A 22,685-nucleotide genomic window follows, 5' to 3' on the forward strand; every position below is an offset into this window, starting at 1 on the left:
TATATTATTCACTTTCCAGGAATGAGACAGTAATGATTCAGTGTTGGCTCATATGCTTGTCTCTAGCATAATGAAAGAAATATACTGTCTTAGTTTGTAAACTACTTAACTTTTCTAGAGAAACTATTGCTATTGGAGAATTGCACAGGTGGAATTTCTCTGTTGCTAGTGGGAGTGGGGTTCTTGGGATACCACAGGAATAAGAATTTCTGGAGGCCCCCATGGGAGGATGAGATGTAGTAGAAAGCTTTCTTTTCATGAAATTATATCCTTCGGTTTCCAAAGTCCCATTTCCCTTGTATCAGTCCTGGAAAATGTGGAGCTGGGGCTTTAGTAGAACTAAAAGCAAGGCCAATGTCCAAAGTTCCGTTCCATGGTGGAGTTGAGTCTAGCACAGCATCAGGCTAATTTTAGTCCATCGTCCATTGTGTATGGAGAGCCCACATGGCTGTGGGCCATGTGGTGAGTGCAGAGGAGGGCACCCCTTGCAACAAGAGAGCTGGAGCCCAAGAGAGGGAACTCCCTTTGTTCAGGAGTTTATGTATCTCAGATTTTGTGCCCTTGTAGTGACCATGCCTATTCTGGCCAATTCCTTGCTCCCAGGTGTGAATGACAAACAAACACCTTTCTCCTATCATTCAGACCTTACTGGGCATGTGTCTATTCTTTTTTTGTCCAGTCCCTCCCCCCAGGATCTGCGGGGAACAGAGCTGGAGAGTGCTAAACTGCAGCTTTCTGGTACAGCTGTACAAAAGGAATGCTTATATTATCTGGCCTTCCCTTTGCTCCTTTCCTGTTAATTAATTAATTACTGGGTAAATTACAGCAGTATAATTATGACACATAATTTTAATATATTAATGCTTTTCTAATCTCTACTATATTTTCAATGATTGATTATAGTCAATACCAAAGGAAAACTTTCATTATATGCATGGTAGAGTGGAAAGCATGTCAGATTAGTTATGAAAACAAACAACAAAAAACGAGCGTTCCTCCTGGTTTGGTGGTTCATAAACTATGGGATTTTGACCAAGTCATTCAACTTAAACCTCAGTTTCTTCACTGGAAACATGAAGAGGCTGATCAAGATGGCTTTAGAGATTCTTTCTAGAGTTAAAATCTGACTTTTTGAAAAATTCAGATTTATGTTAACACTTTTAACTTAGAGTCTTAAGACAATAGTTTTTAAGTTTCCACTCCTAGAAAGTATTTATAAATTATTTATGTTCTCTAGCTCCCTATAACATCTGACTTTGTCCTACTATTACACAAACAGTTCCCATCATACTAGCCATGACCTGTCAGACTGGTTCTGTTTAGATCATCAGTGATTTCTTTCTTCACCTCATCCAGCCCAGGAAGTTGCTGATAGAGCCTGGATGCATACACTTGACTGCAGACCTTGGTCTCCACAGGACTCTTCCTTGCTGGTCAGAAATGCATCCGTGAGTTTCTTTTTTTTTGGTCTTAAGTTAGCTTGTAGTTTAAAATGAGACATAAACCACACCAAGAAATATATAGATCTCTGGTTTATTTTGTGTAACATATAAAAATACTTTTTATATTTAACATGAAATTACATCAAGAAATAGATTTCTATTCTTTCTGTATTTTTGTTTCTTATTCTCTAGTGTCTTATCCAAAAATGTTTTTCTAAATACTTTCAGAAGAGTTCAACAACAGATAAAGGTAAATACTGCTTGAACAGCTCTTTTAGTTGCTTTTTTTGTTTGTTTGTTTGAAGAAGAAAAGAACAAGTTTTTAGCTTGGGCTAAAAGGACATGTTTTAGCTTTGTCTTATTGAGAAAATACTCTTATTTTCAAAGGCATACATGATAAAGAAATCTGAAATCATGCAGATCCAAATTACATTTATTTATCTAAGTAAATAGTTTAACTTTAAAAAATTGTACATGTCTTAAAAGAGTGAGTAATAATTTAAAAAGACATTATGACTAGACTATTATAGCTGGATTTAAAAAATAAATCTAATGATGTACCTGCCCACAATCAACTTCTCTAATAAATTAATCATAATTATTTTGGGGTTATTTTCTTTCAAAGATAGAAATGAAACATTATCCAGGTTTCCGTGTATAAATTTGGACTCTGAAAATAATTTTATCTTTAGATTAAAATTTTATTTTCTCTGGCTGATGTATTGGTATATCTTTTATTGAGACTGATTTCTATTTTGAAAAGAGGGCTCTGTCATTGATAGAGAGTTCTATATACTTGTCATGAGAAGTTTAATACTCTTCTATACATGTTCATGGAGAAACTAAGAGCTAAAGACACTACAGATTTAGTCAGATTTTTCAAGACTCCCTGCCTTTGCATGTATTTCTCTATAGTCCTTGATGGTTTTATGTCCTTATGTCATTTTTTGCCTGCATTGTCTTTAAGAATATTACCATATAAAATAGTGTTTTATTTAAAGTTAGAATCTCTATCAAACTCAAGATATCCAATAGATTTCAGGGTTGTTCTATGTTGGGTCTGAGTGAGTCTGGGATTTGTGTAGAGGAGCTATAAGGAGGGGGGTGGTATTGGAGTGAATTTTTCTATGTATAGTCTCTAATTTGAAGCAAAAGATGTACCTATTTAAGTCCTGCTTCAGAGGAGATGGAGGTACATCTCAAGGAAAAAAAAGAAAGGTGAACAAAATACCATCCTGATCTAAAAAGTGGAGCATATCATGTTTGAGCTGACCTTGGTGATGTTAAGAGAATAAACTAGAGTGAGAAGGGGTTAAATTTACTATGCACATTTACCGGTGTAAGTGTACCAACAGCAATGCTTGCATGAAAGAAATATGATTGAAATACTAGAATGTATGTAGGCAATTTATCTTTAAGAACATTGATTCATAACTGGGAAGTCATATAAGAAACAGATGGAGGATTTTATTAAATGGCACGTTCCTCTTTAGTCAAATTTCTGATAGCCCCCACCCCTACTCTAGTTATTCTAAATGAGAATCACTATTTTTTAATTTAAGGGTAAGAAGAAATTTAGACCATGTAAACATTCTTTTTATGCTGCTGTTTCCCCCAAATTCTTATTTTATACTGTTTGAGCATGAAGAGAACATGTGAATTTTATGAGCAAACACCCATAGCAGAAAGTTAAAGAAAACTTTATCAAGAATAAGTTTATAGGGAGGAGATTTGGGTAGAGAAGAATCTACTTATTAATACAGGGATGGGCAGAAGTAGGTTTACAGCTATGAGTACATGAAAGTTTATTCATTTATTATTTATTAATTATTGTATTATTTTCCATATGAGCAACTAACTGTAAACCAACTTTTTGCCCACCCTGTATATATACTGATGATGGGGATGCATGCTGACTGTATTCACCAGCAACCACTGATAAGAATTACAGGTCAGCAGACGAAATTTATAAACATTAATATTTACACACATTTAAATAGATGAAGGTGAAATGAGTCATATTTAAATTAAACATCACGGACAACTTTAATTTTTACTCAGTGGGATATGATTGTCTCTCAGTATGTGGCCCATGAACCTCCTGCATTAGATTCACTGGATGTATATTAAAATAGAAACACCCAGTTCTCATTTCAGAAATTCTAATAAATCTCTGGTTGAGGGATGGGAAATGTATTTTTTAGAAGTTACACAAGGTAATTCTTATTTGTACTAAAAGTCTGAGAAGAATTGGTACAGTGTAAAGCCATAAAAAAAAGAAAGGAGATTGTAAGATATAAAGAAATTAAGGCAGAAATGGAATCGGTCATCTTTTAAAGAGGTAGCCCTTCTTTAAAATTTAAATTGGTATAATTATATCTTAATGGGAGGTGCTATTTCCCTAGTCACCTTTCCCTTCAAGGGAAAAGATTTATGCAACGTAGTGATGATTAAGGAGGAGAAGATAATTTAAGGAGACATGGGAAACCAAAGAGAGGCTACTGGCATTATTTGGGGAGTTTGTGTCAAACAAGGAGGGTGGTCATTTTCAGATTAAAAATCTGTTTGTTTACAGGGAAAACCTTGATATAAAACTCATCTAGTAATATTCCCCCCTGAAATTAGTCAATAGATAGTGATGCTGAAGGGCCACTGTATTGAGAGTTAGGTCCAAGGTTGCTATATGATCGTGCTCCAAGTGTTTAACACTGGGCCTCACTTCTCCTTCAGCTAAGATCAGTCCTGGTCCGTGTAACAGCTTGTAGTGAGTTCTCATTGTGTACTCAGTTTTGCGTGGAGGGAAACTATCTGTTGAGCATCTATTATGTATTATACACTTTGTAAAATGGTCCCTCAATTAATTTGGACAATACGTTGAGAAGCAGTTATTGTGATCACTGTTTTCAAAGATGAAATAATAGCAGCTCACATTGTCCAGGGTCAGTTAAGTATTGAATCTAGAATCTGACCTTGGCTTTTCTGGTTCTAAAGTCTACACTTTTCTATTGTAACACATTGTCTATCAGGTGTGGGGGCCTAAGAAAAAGAGTCTTTGGAAAGTTTGCAGTCTAACAGAGAAATGGGAAACATGCACACATGTATGTTCATACATGGAGAAGATGTATGTGTAGGTAGGTATACCCATACATGCCTATACAATGTATAAGCAAAGAAACAGATCATATACAGATTAATGTGAAATAATGCACATATATGCTTAAGAAGGAAGGGTTTAAAAACATTTTAAAAGAGTGTATGAACTGCCCTTATTTAATATTCTTCAAACTGTCTTTGTATTTAAATAAGAACATGACCTAACTTTCTCACCCTATCTCAAAGGCGATCAGTGACTGAGAGTGTAGCACTTCAATTACATCATCCCTATTTTATAAAAATGATTACAACATTTGCTACTGTGTGAAAATCAAGTTCATCTTAGTGCAGCATTTCATGGAGGGAATTCATCAGTCTAAAGTATCTATAATTGTGTAATAGACCTTTGTTATTCTTCCATTGCTTTCTGCTTTCCTCCAAAAATATGTCATTGCTTCACTATAAAGAGGGAATGAATAGAAACATTCAAGAAGAAGAAGCAACATTATTTGCCCAATACGTGCTTCAATATCAGCACAGAGGTTCATAAGGTTTGTAGTGCCTGAAACGTTAGTGCTTGGGAATGAGGTGAGTTGGGCTGCGGGGGCCTGAAGCGGCGGGGGCCAGACATGGCGGGGATCTCCCTTTTCCGCGTCCCGCACGGAAAGAGAGATGAACGAACCGGTTCTAAGTGGAGGCGGCCAGGGATTGAGAAATAATAGAAATAAAGAAAACAAGACGCAAAAATAGATTCATGAAGCTGGGAGCTGGGTGGGACGCCATCTTTTCTCTCTGATGGAGAGGCAGCATGACGACGACCCTAAGCCACCCAGCAGGTTTATTTTATATCCCCAAATCCAGGAAGTAACACCAAAACTTAGGATCAAAGGAGCTTATTTGCATTCTTAACTAGGCCCCAGCATTACTGGATTTACATATCTAGACCCGCCCCTGCTGACACCTGGGCTGCTATGAAGTCAGAACTGATTAACATGTCCAGCCTCATTGGGGAAGCATGTTCCCAGGGCGTGACTCGGCCTAAGCCAAGTTCAGCTGATGAATAAGGAAATGCCCAGGTGCCTCCCAGGCGGCCCTCTACATTGGGCAGCTGTGGAGCAGGTCTTCCAAGATGGTCGGTGCTGAAATGGGTACTCTGGCTGCATTTCTTGGCTTTGTCAGGGTTAGGATTTAGAAGTCTACTAAAAACTTCTCAAAGCATACTTCTTTGGACATGTTTTCATCAAAGATGGTGAATGAGAATTGTGATGAATGCTCTCAGTTTCAAGCACAATTTAATAGGTTTAGAAATGAGTGGATTAGAGATTAGGAAAGTTTTAAGAGGTTGAGAAAGAAAAACAGGCTGCAGAGACACCAAGTCATGCCAGAACCTGCAAGCACAATCTTCTCCCAGGCATCTGTATCACCTGCATGGTTGGGCAATTTCTGAGATTTTTAGAATACTAACTCTGAGGTGGTATTCGAAGTATCATAAGCTTCGGGGAATTCAAAGTACCATACAGTCATCATTAAATGCTATCTTGCAACTTTTCATCTGAAGTTGTCAGATGATATCTTTTTTGAAGCTGCAAAAGCTATGGAAAGATTTAGCACTTTGTTTAAAGTCAAACTATGAGTCAGTGCAGAAAAAAAGTAATTGTTATCATTTGTTTCACATGTACTATGTTCCAACTACTTTTCTAAAATATCATACACATTTAATCTTTATAACAACTTATGATTATAGTATTATACCCATTTTACATATGAGGAAACTGAGGCTCACAGGTACCATTATTTGCCCAAAGGCAATAAATGGCAGAACTGGGAATGGAGCCAGGTCTATCTGACTTCAAACCTATGCTCTTATTACAATGCTATATAATCTTCACAATGTCTCCTTTACCTACTTAGGTGGTTCTATTGCTATGCTGATTTAATTGTCTTGTGTGCTGCTTGGATTCAAAATGTGGATGTTCTTTTTATGATCCTCCCCAGGCTTTAATTAGCATAGATACAGAGGAGGTCTCTTCCTTACCTGTTCACACCCTTTACTGCATCCAGAATTATCAGAAAATGTCCCTCAAGTAATAGCATAGTGACCTTTCTTTTTCCATCTCACTCCACCTCTGAAGCTGGTAGATAGCAAGCATTGCTGTCTGCATTCTATAAGGTAAGGGATACAACCTTCAAAGATTAGGTAATTTGCATGTGGTCACAGGAATATTGATCAATATTAGAGATAGAATCTGTTCTCCCAGTTCACCTGAGTCCAATATTGTCAAGTAGAAAAGTTAAATTAACATAAGTGTCTACATGCCCCAGAAAATATTGTTATTATTATTACTATTACCATTTGGATTCATATAGAAGTACTAGAGGCCCAGTGCATGAAATTCGTGCATGGGGGTGTGTGTGTCCCTCAGCCCAACCTGCACCCTCTCTAATCTGGGACCTCTCGAGGGATGTCCGACTGCCTGTTTAGGCCCGATCCCGGTAGGATCGGGCCTAAACGGGCAGTCGGACATCCCTCTCACAATCCAGGACTGCAGGCTCCCAACTGCTCGCCTACCTGCCTTCCTGATTGCCCCTAACCGCTTCTGCCTGCCAGCCTGATCACCCCCTAACCACTCCCCTGCCAGCCTGATTGATGCCTAACTGCCCAGCCTGATTGATGCCTAACTGCCCTTGATTAAGCAGAGCTAACTTTCCTTGTTCTTCAAACAATTAGTTTAATCTTAGTGTCTCAATTTTCCTAATCAAGAGAATACCAGAGATTGCAAATAATATATCCAAAATATTACAAACCAACCTTTCAATCTATACAATACATTGAAGCCATAGCTAAGCACTTGTACATATATTACTGGATTCAAAGCAAAGATAGATTAAGGTTTCATAAGTAGAGTTCTAAATCCTTACACTAAACTCTATACTTCATGGCTGATCATTGGCCTGACTCATAGATTCTTAGAGCAGACAGGTGTAAAGGGTAATTTGCTCAGAGCCACCTAGCTGTAAGAGGAAGAGACAGGACTAAACCCAAGTTTCTGATACTACAGCCCAGACCATTATCCACTAAGTGAGAAAATGGAAGTCATTTGTTTAAAGTCCCAGAGCTTATTATGATGATATCCTTAATGGAAACTTGATATCCTGATTTATTAGTATTAGATGTATTACTTGTATTTCAAATTTATGCTGCAAGAGAATATTAAGTAAAAGTATTTTTGTCATCTTTTCATATACAGAAATTGCATGAGAATAAGTATGTTTCTTGATGTCCTTTTTTCCCAAAGATAGTTACATAAAAATAGTATTTACCTGATTGCAATTAACCTCTTTTGTATATTGTAAATATATTAAATGTAGCTATGAGTAGCTGGAAATCTAGGGTAAAGTGGCTTTAGTGTATGAAATGTAATTTTATTTCAGTTTCATGTAAAACAAGTCTGAAGGCAGGCAGATGATGGCTGATAGGTAGGTTCACAAAGTAATTAGGAATCTAGGCTCCTACTGTCATGAGGTCCCGCTGGCATAAACTTATATCCTCCAAATCATGGTTCAATATGGTTGCTGAGCTCCAACTAGCACTTACGTATTTTAGCTAGGACATGCACATCAAGATTCTAGCCATAGGAACAGAGATTCCATTGGTCAGAACTTATTTAAATGAGACTCCTATGGATAATGGACATTATTCTATTTTCCAGGAGGCCCAACCCAAAATCAAAGATTCTATTATTAAGGAAAAAGAACAAATATTTGGGATAGGCACCTGTGAGTTTCTACCATAGTCATGTTAAATTTAAATGATGAGAAGAATATCATCATTCAAATGTTGTGGTAAAGAGTAGGCAGGTGGCTATATGGGTTTGAAGTTTAGACAAGTTATTGATTTGGTAGCCATCAGCATATACATATGAATTAAGGCCATGGACATTGGTAACTGAAAATATTTGGTTCTGTTGGATAAAAAGAATACTTTTCTTATAATATTATGATATTAATTTGCATAGTAAATTCTACCCTATTATAACATGAAAAATATAAATCTCCATTATATTTTAAAAAATGAAGACTATGAAAGCACATTTAACATCATACAAGTTGGGGGTTAGAAGATGTTAGAATTTATGATGTTGAATATGATATAGATTTCTCACCCGAGAAACTTAGGATTTAGATAAAAGGACTTAATCTTTAAATGAACTCTTAGGACTAAGACACAGGCAATTAGTCTTCCAATTCAGAGTTATTTCCACTATATCATGCCAACTCTTACATGAGGTATCTAGACAAAGTCACAAGAAAAACTTGGTAGAAAGGCATCTAACAATGCATAAAGTTAATGAATGAAAGTCTATGTTATATATTAGCAGCCTCAAGCGTCTGTAGCTCAGGTTTCTCAATCATTTTTCTTGTGATAGATTTGCCATGGTATACTCACACACTCCCCATTAATTCTTATTTTTATTCCATATTTTTAAGTGTGTATAATTCCCTATGATGAGCTGCAATGGTACTCCTTGTCAACATTTCTGTGGGAAACTGCTGCTTTTAAACAGTATTTACTCAGATCATGCCAACTTACTATCTTGAACTGGAAAGAGTTTGAGGAAAAGAAAACAAATATATTAGTGGAGTTAAGGGTTAAATAGCTTAATTTATGAACCTATAAATGAATAACTAATTACTTAATAATATTTTTAATTTTTTTTTCATCCCATCTATCTATGATTGTAAATTTCTAGAGGTTAGAGTGTCAACTTAAATTTCCTATGCTGTACCATCTGTGGTTAGGAACTTAATAAAGACCTTGATGATAGTACAGTGGAGATCAGAGACATTCCTTACCGTTGAGTTGCCACTAATGCTTATATAAAACAAAGTCTGATGATATCAGGTGCTATCTTCACAACTTCCTGTTAAAGTAAGTGGGAGGAAAGATTATCACTGCAGTTTTATGGTTGGTTAAATATAGGCATGGTTAAGCTATGGGTTTTGCCTAAGTTAAAGTTTAATGAGAGGTAGGGTTTTCTGTCATTCACAATATTTATTATAAACTTCCTACTGTACAAAGCAATACTATGTTTATTAAAAACTTACTACTGTAATAAGCAACACTGTTTTAATGTCTATGATTTCAATAATCTTTAGATACTTTGTGAAAATGCCATAAGGAGCCATTTCAATAATGATTAGGGAACTGTTGTCAGACAAAAAATATAGAACTTGGAATCTGAATGATTTCACACTGCTTTGCCCCATATCATATTGCTTTTACTGAATAGTAATTGATGCCATTTGTTAGAATTGAGGGACATTCTAAGAGTATTATAAAACAAATTTTTGTTTCTGTGCTAAGAATAGCTTAGAGAACATAGTTCATTACATTATATAGTACTAGAGGCCCAGTGCACAAAATTCGTGCACTTGTTGGGGGAGGGTGTGCCCTCAGCCCAGCCTGCACCCTCTCGCACTCCAGGAGCCCTCTCTCAGTCCTTTATCCTTACTGCCTGCCTGCTTGCTGTTCCTTAGTGCTGCTATGGAGGCGGGAGAGGCTCCCATCACCACCGCTGCACTCACCAGCCATGAGCCTGGCTTCTGACTGAGCAGTGCTCCCCCTGTGGGAGTGCACTGACCACCAGGGGCAGCTCCTGCATTGAGTGTCTGCCCGCTGGTGGTCAGTGCGCATCATAGCGACCGGTCGTTCTGGTCGTTCGCCGTAATGGTCGCTTGGGCTTTTATTATATAGACTAGAGGCCCGGTGCACGAAATTCATGCATGGAGGGGGGTTGTTCCTCAGCCCAGCCTGTACCCTCTCCAATATGGGACATCCCTCTCACAATCCAGGACTGCTGGCTCCCAACTGCTTGCCTGCCTGCCTTCCTGATTGCCCCTAACCGTTTCTGCCTGCCAGCCTGATCACCCCTACCCACTCTGCTGCCAGCCTGTTTGCCCCCAACTTCCCTCCTCTGCCGGCCTGGTCACCCCTAACTGCCCTCTCCTGCAGGGTTGATCACCTCCAACTGCCCTCCCTTGCAGGCCTGGTCCTTCTCAACTGCCCTCCCTTGCAGGCTGGGTGCCTCCCAACTGCCCTCTCCTGCTGGCCACCTTGTGCACTTAATTAATAATAACGACCAGTCGCTATTATTAAGTCGCTATTTCATTTACATTTTGCTTTATCCTTTCATCTCTAAACTTAACTTAATATCAATCTGCATATTACTCTTTTATTAGATAGGATAGAGGCCTAGTGCATGGGTGGGGGCCAGCTGGTTTGCCCTGAAGGGTGTCCCGGATCAGGGTGGGGGTTCCCTTGGGGCGTGGGACGGCCTGAGCGAGGGGCCTGTGGTGGTTTGCAGGCCTGCCACGCCCCCTGGCAACCCAAGCGGAGGCCCTGGTATCTGGAATTTATTTTCCTTCTACAATTGAAACTTTGTAGCCTGGAGCAGAGCCAAGCCTGGGGCTCCCTCTGAGGCCAGCAGCCATTTCTGTTGGGGTTATAATTGAAACTTTGTTGCCTTAAGCGGGTGGGCTCGACCAGGGTGTGTGGAAAGCTTTGCTTCCCCTGTTGCCGGCGGCAACCCTGGCCTGCTCTCTCAAGCTCCATTCTGCCACCATTTGTTTGAATTTGTTTACCTCCTATAATTGAAACTTTGTAGCTTGAGTGGAGGCTTAGGCCTGGCAAGGGCAGGCGGAAAGCTTGGCTTCCTCTGTTACCTAGGAAACCTTGCTCTCTGTGGCTGTAGCCATCTTGGTTTGGGTTAATTTGCATGCTCGCTCTGATTGGATGGTGGGTGTGGCTTGTGGGTGTGTCGGAGGTATGGTCAATTTGCTTATTTGTCTATTATTAGATAGGATTCTTTTAATGAGGAACTGAAAGAATTGTATTGCTTCTGAGCAACTGCTCAGTTTTTATCTTATGGGTGCCATGAAGACTGTACCTGACCAAAGTTTGTTTGTTTGTTTTTTTGTCCAGAGAGCTATAAATGTTGTGGCTTGACTTAAGGAAATGTCTACATGGGAATTATGAAATACAGTTTTAATTCTATTCCCATTTTATCTTTTCACTTACATTTTGCTTTATCCTTTCATCTCTAAACTTAACTTAATACCATATTTTATATAAAATATATATAAAATCTATCTCTATATAAAATCTCCTTATAAGCCACCTTAATCCAGTGTAGAACAAGGTAAAATATAAGTAAAAACAATTCATACTAAAAACAATGAGCTTCCCACCATTACATTGGTGTTGTAAAAAATAAAACGGAAACAGTTGTCTAGTAATTAGACTCCCACCTTGTTATAATTATAACTTCTCTCTGAGAACTATTCATAGTTATTATTGTAGGGAGTGCACACAAAATTTAGTCCAAGGACCAGGTTGATGCTTTTAGACACTTTATTGAGGTGTTTGTGTAAATGTAGACAGGGCAGAATATGTTTTTGCAATTTTATTAAGGAGTAATTTGTTTGTATTGTTTTAAAAAGTCAGTGAAAACATATAATCCAGGCACACAGATATGAACTTTTAGTTTGTCTTTTTTTGGTGAATCTTCACCTGAGAATATTTTTCCATTGATTTTTAGAGAGAGTGCAAGGGAGAGGAGGAGAGAGAGAGAGAGAGAACCATTGATGTGTGAGACACATTGATTGGTTGCCTCTAGCATGCGCCTCGACCAGGGCTGGGAATTGAGCCTGCAACCTAGGTATGTGTCCTTGACTAGAATTGAACCCAGGACCTTTCAGTTTGAGGGCCAACACTCTATTTATTAAGTCAAACCAGCTAGGGCCAAATTTTTAGTTTTATCCTGGATATTTTTATAGTTGTATTGCAGAAATTATAAAAAAGATGGCAGATCTCACCAATGCCTCTGGTAAGAAAAACCATCTGAAGGATTTGTCTGGATTGGACAAGGAGGCACAATCCTATGAGCTAAAGAAATAAGCTGCAATCACACTTAAAATAAAAAAATAAATTATATTTTAAATCTTAAGCACTGACGTAGGGAATTAGCAATATCATAAGGGACCATATTGTTACTTTATTATGGTATCTTTCATTATGCTTTTGTCTAGATATTATAACATACAGACATTCAGTAATCCCAAATAATATGTGTCTTCTGAAATTAATGTCCTTTTATTTGCATTTGTCACTTTTTGTACTATGATAGTACTTTATAGTAGGTAGATAAAATCAATTTGGAAAATCACATATTTTAAACACAGGTGAAATAGAAACATTAACCAAAGCTTCATTATTATATAAAGTATCTTATGGAAATCAGGCTTACTTAAATAGCAATTATTCTTTACAATGTCTGACCTGTCTTTCTTTGTGTGTCAGATTCCAAGTTCTTTTCCAAGACTATGGCAGACCAGAGTGTTTTAAGAGAGTTCAAAACCCATATGTGATACTGACAAATGGTTGATTCTATTTGTTTAGTCAGCTTCAATTCCCTCTGGGAATATTCCTTGAACATGTGTTCAGAGAATATAGAAATAAGTAAGAATTAGACCCTATCCTCAAAGAGCTCAAAATGCATACTTAGCTGTGCTATTCAGAGATGGGATGATGACTAGACTTAACTGAAGTGAGTAGATTTTTTGAATCGGCTCTTAAATACCCACAGGCTTTTATGATGCAAGCAAAGAATAGACTCTATGTGAGAACATTATTCAGAAACTCAGAGGTAAATAAAAAACATTTGCTAAAGACTTAAGTGGCAAGTAGTCGCATTTCATTTATTAGACAATATGCATATATTACTAGATGAAAATAAAATTAACTTCCAAAAAGTTCTTTCTATTACACACACACACACACATAACACACACACACACACACACACACACACACATATAAACAATCGAATAGCCCCCAGCCCTTTCCAGTATTGGTGCACTGATCAAATTGGCCATCCTGGGGAAGCGAGAGCTAAGGGGAGGGACTCAGGTGTGAGTGGGCCACCTTGGTAACTTGTTTTACATAAATTATACATATGCATATTAAAAAAGACTCTAAGTTACTCCAAATAGGAGCAGCAGGAGCAAAGGCAGAGATCTTGAAAGCTCATGGGACAGAGGGGGAATACTAGGCTAACTGAGGTCGACTTGGGTTCAAGCAGTCTCCGCCATTAGCATATCCCTTCTAGAAAGACAGCTTACTGTAATGGAGAATGATATGGAGACTGGTAGACCGGAGAGAAATCTGTTGTCAAGCTATAGGACAAGTTTTGGTGAGAATTGTCAGAACAAGTTCAGTGACAATGGGATTAGCGATAAACTACATTAGCTTTGCTATGAAAGTGAGACTAGAAAAAGAAAAGACCATTATAGCTTCCCAACGCAATTAGCATTGACTTGCCAGCTCTTGCTTAAGTCAACCATCAGTAAATTATGGCCCAAAGGCCAGATTTGCCTTACCACCTGCTTTTATACAGTGCTTGAGTTAAGAATGACCTTTACACTTTTAAATGGTTGAAAACAAATCAAAAGAAGAAAAATATTTCACGGCAAGCAAAAGTTTGTGAAATTCAAATTTCAGTGTGCAGAAATAAAGTTTTATTGGAACACAGACATGCTCATTTGTTTATGTATTGTCTTTGCCTGCTTTTGCACTACAAAGGCAGAGTTGAATAGCTACAACAGAGATTGTGTGGCCCAGAAAGCCTTAGTTACTATTTGGACATTCACAGAAAAGTTTGTTGACCTCTGGGTTAAGTGGTTGATAACAATGCTTTAGTACCACCAGATTTATAGATATTGTGCACATGTTCATTCAAAATAGCTCAGCTGGACTGACCTGGTGAAACAGGTGAACTAAGAACATTCATGCTGTTTACCATCTACACTAATAAAAGAGAAAAATGCTAATTGACTGTACCTTCGCTACACCCACAGCCAATCAGAGCGAGTATGCAAATTAACCCAACAAAGTTGGCAGTTAATTTGCATACGCAGCCGCTGATTGGCCTGGGTCCCGGGAACATCATCTGGACCCAGGCTGCTCCTAGCCTGGTCCCAGAACGCCCCCTGGCCACTCGGAGCCTATGAGTGTAGGCGCCAAGTGGCTGGGGGTGGGATGGGAACTGCCTGCAGCCACTTGGGAATGCTCTAGCACCAAGCAGCGGTTTGGGTCCATGCCCCCAGCCTGGGGTCTCAGCCACTGAGTCATACCAGCCAGGCAGATATGGAGGAATCTTAAATATTTCTTTTTTTATATATATTTTATTGATGTTTTACAGAGAGGAAGGGAAAGGAATAGAGAGCTAGAAACATCTATGAGAGAGAAATATCGATCAGCTGCCTTCTGCACAGTCCCCACTGGGTATATGGCCCCAACAAAGGTACATGGCCTTGACTGGAATCAAACCTGGGTCCCTTGAGTCTACAGGCCGTTGCTCCATCCACTGAGCTAAACCAGTTAGGGCTGTCCAATATGTTAAAGAAAAAAACCTATCTAATAAAGAGGGAATATGCAGGGGAGGGCATTTGGGGGTGACAGGGCTGTCAGGGGAGGGCAGTTGGGGACGATCAGGCTGGCAGGAGAGCAGTTAGGCGTTGATCAGGCTGGCAGGGGAGTGGTTAGGGGGTGATCATGCTGGCAGGCAGAAGTGGTTAGGGGCAATCAGGCAGGCAAGCGAGCAGTTGGGAGCCAGCAGTCCAGGATTATGAGAGGGATGTCTGACTGCCTTTTTAGACCCAGCAGTCAAACATCCCCTGAGGGGTCCCAGATTGGAGAGGGTGCAGGTTGGGTTGAGGGACACACACCCCCGTGCACGAATTTCGTGCACTGGGCCTCTAGTCCTATATAATAAAAGGCTAATATGCAAACTGTCCCCTCGACTGGGAATTCGACCGGGATTTTGACCAGGGGGACAGGCTGGCTGGCCAACTGCCTACAGCCCCTCCCCCTGGCTGGCCCCACCCCTGATCACCCCATTCCCCTATCGGGGGCAGGGCTGGCTGGCCAACCTACTGTGTCCTCTCCCCCTGCAGGCCCATCCCAATCCATCTGATCAGGGTGGGCTGGCCGGACCCCACCTGTGCACGAATTCATGCACTGGGCCTCTAGTTATAGATAATGAGCAAAGAGTTGAAGATCCTCATCAATCAGTCCATGGTGGTGGTATTGTGTAGGGGTTTTCTGGTGAACTTTCCTTTGAAGCACCGTGAGTTTTGTCTTCTCATTCCCTAGTGCTTACCATAAAGTTTATTTGTTAGTAACTCCCCCCGCCCTTGTTTTTGTTGTAGTTGTTTTGTGTTTCTCTTTATTTTTTAAAATAAGTTTTGATTGATTTCAGTAAGAGGAAGGGAGTGGGAGAGAGAGATAGAAACTTCAATGATGAGAAAGAATCATTGATTGGCTGCTTCCTGCATGCCCCCTACTGGGGGGTCAAAACTCCAACTGGGGCATGTGCCCTGATTTGGACTTGAACCATGACCTCCTGATTCATGGGTCAATGCTCAACCACTGAGCCACACCAGCTGGGCTGCTTTTCTTTTTTAGTACTCATTAAAAAGTGACAATGATAATGCAACTCTGGACATACAACTTTTCTTTTGGCAATTTTGGGATTATAAAAATGTACCCATATTTTAACTGTTTTATTCACCTGCTATATTCTTTGTCTAATCACAAATGTCCCCAAATGGAAAAGAAAAATAATAGGAAGAAAGAAATTTGATGCCACTGAAGCTATTAGAATTCAACCAGTCTATCTGAAGGTAATTTTATGGGAGGAACTTCAGATAAGTTTCAACAGGCCACAATGATGATTGGACAAGGGTTTATCTGAAGAAGGGGGTTAATTACATGTTTCTGTTGATATATAAAATGGTTTTATTCCTCCATTTTAATGATTTTTTAGCACACTTCTACCACATCTAATTTGGAGAAATTCAGTATTAAATCACTTGCTGAGAGAGCAACAAAGAAGTAATTAAGAAACAGGGTGAATCAGTTTGAAAAGCAATACCATGTAGACTGGGAAGGGAATAGTTAATGTTTCAAATGACAAACATCTCAGTAATGAGGTTATTACCATTATTATTAATAATTAAAATAATGATAATAATAACAGCCCTTGGCATTTGTACAATAATTTTCTGCTTGGGAGCTCAAAGTAATACAATATTTTATCATTTTTCATCTCTACATAATTCAGGGGTTTGGGATTATTATTCCTGTTTTTCATGTGGAGGAAATAAGAGAAAATTGAATCTGCTGGTACAAGAATGTACAGTAAATAAATTGGTGGTGGTGCTCAGCAATATACTCTCTTGTTTATTCAAAGTGTTTTTGATGGCTTCTCTTTTTTCTTTGTCCCATGCTACCTCTCTTATCTCATTCAAAGGCACCAAAGACCATCACTGAAATAGCTGTAAAAGGTGGGGGTCAGGAAAGGAGGACACGCTGGTAACTTTGGGCACAATAGTGACAGAAATTCCATGAAAAGGCACATAATCATTCTCATTATCTTTTGAAATTCAACCCTCCTCTCTCTTTTATTTAATTCAAAAGCTATGATATTTCTTGTTAGGAAAAAATCCACCACAACACAAAAAAGCACATTGAAGTTAAAGGTTTCTTATTTCTGTTATTCCACTTCTTACTGTTTATAATGTTTGTGTCTTCCTATATATTTTGCAATGCACACACATATATGGTTTTACTTACAGAAACTAGACACAGAATGCATATTCTCCTGCAACGTTTTTTTCATTAAAATATATCATTGACCTTTTGCATGTTAATACATGTAGCTCTACCCTATCAGTCTAATGACTGCATTATTTTACTTTTCTGTCTTGATAAAAAGGTATCGTAGAATAGAACTTCTGTCATATTTCACAATTCTATATAGTGATCATGTACTGTTATAGCTTTATCATGTTTCCTTCTATTGTAAATTCATATTCTTTATCTGGCATGTTTTGCTATTAGTAGAGAAGCCTTTCCCTCCCATGGCTGTCCCCTCCTCCCATCCCCCACATTTTGCTTACGTCTGCTATATGCATCTCCTTTCTTCTGCAACAGGCGAATAGCAAGCATTCACAGATGCAGGAACAGTAGTCAGTTTTTAGGCTTCTTAGGCACATTTGCACATAAAAATAACCTCCTGCGGAGAAGCCTTTTTATATTTCAATAATTGCCATACTAGAAACAGGTGTTTGGAATCCCACTCAAGGGAGAACTAGTGATGGAAGAGATAGGGTAGAGGAAGATGAAGTTTCCTTGACTACAGTCTCATGGGAAAGTCCCAGGACAAGTAGAGTCCCAGGGGCCTTGCACCACACCCCAGGCCTTCAGCAGAGGCAGAGTCATGTAGCAACGGTGACATTATTGACTTCTGCAACAATGTTCACACAGAACAGGACATGGAGGCAGAGACAGGATGTGATGATGGTGTGGTAAGGATCAAAATGATATCACTTCTTGGCCATATATCACGTGGAAATAGAGTCCCCTTGGTTTCTGCAAGCAATATATATATATATTTTTGCCTTACCACCTGCTTTTATACAGTGCTTGAGTTAAGAATGACCTTTACACTTTCATGCCCGATGCATGAAATTTGTGCAAGGGCTCGGCCCTCGCAGCCCAAGCTTTGTCCGGAAGGATGTCTGGAAGGTCGTTCGGCTGTCTGGTCTAATTAGCATATTATGCTTTTATTATTATAGATATTGAAAAATGCTTTGCAGTTTCATTCTGGGTTCCACAATCAACCTCATGCTTTTGAAAGTATGGGTATTCTTCTGTCCCTATCGTCAGAGAAACTATGCTCAGAGTCTAAGTGATTTGTCCAAGCTGGTAAGGAAAGAGCTGGACTTGGAATTATCTTTATTTTGATTCAATCTCTGGTCCCCCTCCAAAACAACACTATACTTATCCCTAGTCTTCATGTACCAGACAGTGCTCTGGAGGTATGAATACATGCCATTGGTTCTGCCAGCATGACAAATACCTCAAGAAATTTAAAATAGCATCATATTCAAACTCTTTAGCCAACTGACATATTATCTCATTTTCTCTAGTGTTTGAGTTTGCTTAGTATCTATTGTTGTACACAAGGAAACAGCAACTTTACTAATTAAACACAAAGAAGGTTAACAGACATTTTTCAGTAACATGGTTCTGAAGGCAGAACAAATGGGAGAGGCTGAGGGAGTCTCATGAACAAGAGATTCCCTGCAGCATCACTGAAGTTTAGAGATAACTATTAGCTCAAACATTTAGCTTTTTTAGAACAGACCTCTGGTTACCTTTTATGTGTATCCTGAAAGCTTGTTTGGCTATAGATCAGAAAAACAGAAAGAGATTGAATTAGAAACTCTATCTGGAGCCTGATATGATTAAAGCTGCAACACATTTCTTGGGCAGTTTAAGATTCTAGAGGGGTAGAAACAAGCTTTAAACATTTCCATAGCTCCTACAGTGCTAACTCAGTGTCCTGCACACAGACAGCACAATAAATCACGGCTAACATTTACATTGCACTTTCTACATGTTAGGCACTGTTGTAGGCATTTTACATACAGTAATTTATTTAATCCCTACAACAATTCTATGAGATAGGTTTATCATTATCATCCTTGCTTTATGGATAAGAAAACTCAGGCACAGAGAAGTTAAATTACTTGCCAAAAGTCAGGCAACCAGAGCCAGACTGGGCTTAGCAGCCTGGGACCCAGGGTGTATTCTAAACAAAACAGTATGCTATCATCTGTTTGAGTGTCTGAATTCCCCAGAAATATCTGTTTTACCCAAGAAGTGGGTACAGTGTACAACTGTGATATAATTCACCCATTTGCTTGCTTTCCCAGGTCTTCTGTGGCCAGGGCCACGAAGAGAGCATGTGTGAAGCCATGGGTTATTGGCCTCATCACCTTTTTATCCCTGATTGTTCTGGCAGTGTGCATTGGACTCATTGTTCATTATGTGAGATACAGTAAGTATGGGCTGCCCTGGCATCATGTGATTTACCCCAAATATTCCTTCCTGTACATTCCTGTTTTGGCTAGCCACAGGCTTATTCATTCATTACTACAATTCATTTGCATAGCTGGTACGAAGAACTCTTTACCTGCCTTGTTTCATGTTTAATCCTCACAAGCCGAGGAGATTCTTTCTTCTATCTTTAATGAAGCAATGCTTCCGAATGGGAATAGCATGCTAGTTTTTATATTCATTAATAATCAAGTCCTAATTAGGGGAAGACCATAGGATAGCTAGAGTCCTAATTAGGGGAAGACCATAGGATAGGCTTGAGTTGTTTGAGGTTATAGGGCAATCACCTTGATTTAAAATAATTATAACTCATTGAAATCCTGACAGCCCCAAAATTAATCACATAATCAGGGATTATAAAGAATAAGTAGACTCTATTCTGTGCTGGTAAGTTAGAAAAATGCTCAGAGTGATATATTATTGAAGAGATGCTTATTTCTGTTATTTTAAATCTCGTCTTGGGATGTATTATAAGTGAGTAAAGAGGACAGGATCTGCTGAGAAGCTAATTACAAGGAGATCCACTCTGCGGTAATTGGGTACTTCGCTGCTAGATGAAACGTGAACACTGCTGTGCTATTGGAAAGATCCCCAGGGTACTCCAGAACTGTTTTTTGAGGACATGACAACCCTTCTGAAGTTTCCTTCTACTTTGCCTCAGGTTTTAATTAGTTGACTCCACGATGACCTATTGGTTTAATATCTCCCTTACTGACTAGATAATGCTTTGATGTTCAAGACCCTGTAACTAAAGAGTGTAATAACTTGATTCTAATTTAATTGGGAATTAGCAGAAGTTTCTTTCTTGTAAAGAGAAATGGTGGTCTGTAATTGGTGATCTTCTGCTAGACACAGGCCAGTCTTAATTATCCAAGCATGGATCATTAATGAGCAGTTTAAAGAAAAAAAAAAAAGTAATGTAAAGCTTATTTTTCATAGAATTTGCCCACATGCAGGTCTTTAAATTTGAAGTATCTGCATTTTGAAAAATTTTCTGTAGCATGATTTTTTAAAAAAAGTAGCTAAAATAACTTTACAATCCTATAATTCTGTTATGAATATACTAGAGGCCCGGTGCATGAAATTTATGCATAGGAGGGGGAGTTCCCTCAGCCCTGCCTGCACACTTTCCAATCTGGGACATCCCTCTCACAATCTAGGACCACTGGATCCTAACTGCTTGTTTGCCTGCCTGCCTGATCACCCCTAATGGCCTCTGCCTGCTTTCCTGATTGCCCCCAACTGTCCTCCCCTGACGGCCTGATCTTGCTCCTAACTGCTTGCTCCCTTGCCAGTCTGATTACCCCTAAACACCTCTGCCTCAACCCCACCACCAGAAGAAAGGCAGGATGACTGGAAGATGTCCGGTTGACCCGGTCTAATTAGCATATTACCCTTTTATTAGTATAGATTGAGTCCCATGATGTTGTAAGCATCATCATGCTTCTCCATGGATGCCTAGGACTACATTTTATTCATTTTTGTATTTCCAGAAATTAAGAGGATTCTTGCACATATTAGAAACTTAATTAATGTCTATTAAATACAGAATGAAAAACAACAAGTGAGTCATACCTATGGCATTTTCTAGGGGCATATTATGGCTTGTGTGACTTCAAAAGGAATTCCTAATACTAGGGGTCTCCATACCTGAGTGAGAGAAAATGTTTCTTACTTTTCTCTTTTGCTTTCTCCCAAGCCAAGTGTTTATAGAGGCTTAAAATCTTATTCATATGCATACAGTGAAAACCTTTGCAAGATTTTTCCAGTAACCTGTTCCTGTATCCTATTGTTTGGATGAACAGTTGAGTAATATGGAACACAGTTTCCATTGCCCACACAGCACACCTGAGTAAACGATTGTTGTGATGTGTGTTACTGTCATAATTGCGACCTGCCCTCTGTGAGTGGATATAGCACATGTGCACTTGGAGATGGTACACCTAGATAACCCAGCTAAACCAAACAAATCTATTACAGAAACAGATAAAGATGGAGTGATCAGACTTGAAGAAACATTGTTTTGGCATAAAGCCCAGGACAGCGTAGATTTGTGTGTGCAGTGTGTATCCACGGGCCTTTGAAGCTGCATTCCTGTTCCCTCTGTGATTTGAGTGACAGAAGGTGAATCTATTATGAGTAACATCATTGTAGGTTATAGAATCACAAACCTGTTAGAAAACTTACGTTCCTCCTTATTTTTCTTACTTTTCTGTTAACATTCCCAATGATATTCTTCAACAACTACACATGACATATAATTTTGACAACTGGGAATATGTTTTGACACTTAGTGATCTGTTTGCATCATTTGAGCAAAGTAAAAGATTGACTACAGATAAGTTGTTTATTCGGCTGAAGTATATGAAATTGCTGATATTTGACCATTTTTGACCTACACGAACGGCAATTTTAAATGATTCAATCTAATGATTAAATAAACAACATCCAAACAGGTCTAAGGATATAGAAGAGTCTGTTCTTTTCCTCTTTAGGATCTTACTATTCAACATGTGGTTGGGTGCCAGCAGCATCAGCCTAGTGCTAGGCGGATGAGCTTGTTAGAATAAATGCAGAGTCTTGGGCCCAAATTTAGACCTAAGGCAAACTATCAGTCAATATTTCAATAGATTAAAAACCTTACTTAAAATTGTGTATATTGCCAGGGCTCTGCCTGCATTTCAGCTTGCACTGGCCATTCAGGGAAGGGAGGTGAGGAAGCAGGGAGGAAGGTAAAAACTCCCCAGTACCTCACTTAGGTGGCTAATGCTCAGCAGACCTTGACCTTTCAGTATCTCCAGCCTGATTTCCCTCTCCTTCATGTGTCACTCCAGACCTTGTCAGAGTCTGATTGGTGGCCATGATGTTCTGTTGAAATTTACCAGGAGTTATTTTGCATAAGTTGCATATAATAGTGAGTGGGTTTGTTTGTTTGCTTCCACCCCAAGAAGCAGTATGTAAAGAAAATTTGTGCTTTGGGAGTTGGACCTTGGGTTGAAGCCCAGTTCTGTTTTTTTTTTCTGGCTATTCACGTTGGGGTTAGGCAATTTATTTACATTTCTGAGGCTATATCCTGTGTCTCATAAATGTGGATAATACTGCCTTCCCATGAGGGTTATTATAAA

General features: G+C 39.0%; 1 protein-coding gene across 1 annotated transcript in view; it reads left to right on the plus strand.

Moving 5' to 3' along the window:
• Positions 1 to 1,409: 1,409 nt before the first annotated feature.
• The window catches only part of LOC103301742 (transmembrane protease serine 11E-like), a 42,521-nt gene continuing 21,245 nt past the window's right edge, over positions 1,410 to 22,685 (plus strand). The window contains exons 1-2 of the mRNA XM_054728678.1: positions 1,410 to 1,448; positions 19,377 to 19,501. Of these exons, the coding sequence (XP_054584653.1) occupies positions 1,441 to 1,448; positions 19,377 to 19,501 (133 nt within the window). The 5' untranslated portion in view covers positions 1,410 to 1,440. The remainder of the gene's footprint in view (positions 1,449 to 19,376; positions 19,502 to 22,685) is intronic.

Source organism: Eptesicus fuscus, chromosome 2, assembly GCF_027574615.1.
Source record: "Eptesicus fuscus isolate TK198812 chromosome 2, DD_ASM_mEF_20220401, whole genome shotgun sequence".
In the NCBI taxonomy this organism is placed as follows: Eukaryota; Metazoa; Chordata; class Mammalia; order Chiroptera; family Vespertilionidae; genus Eptesicus; species Eptesicus fuscus.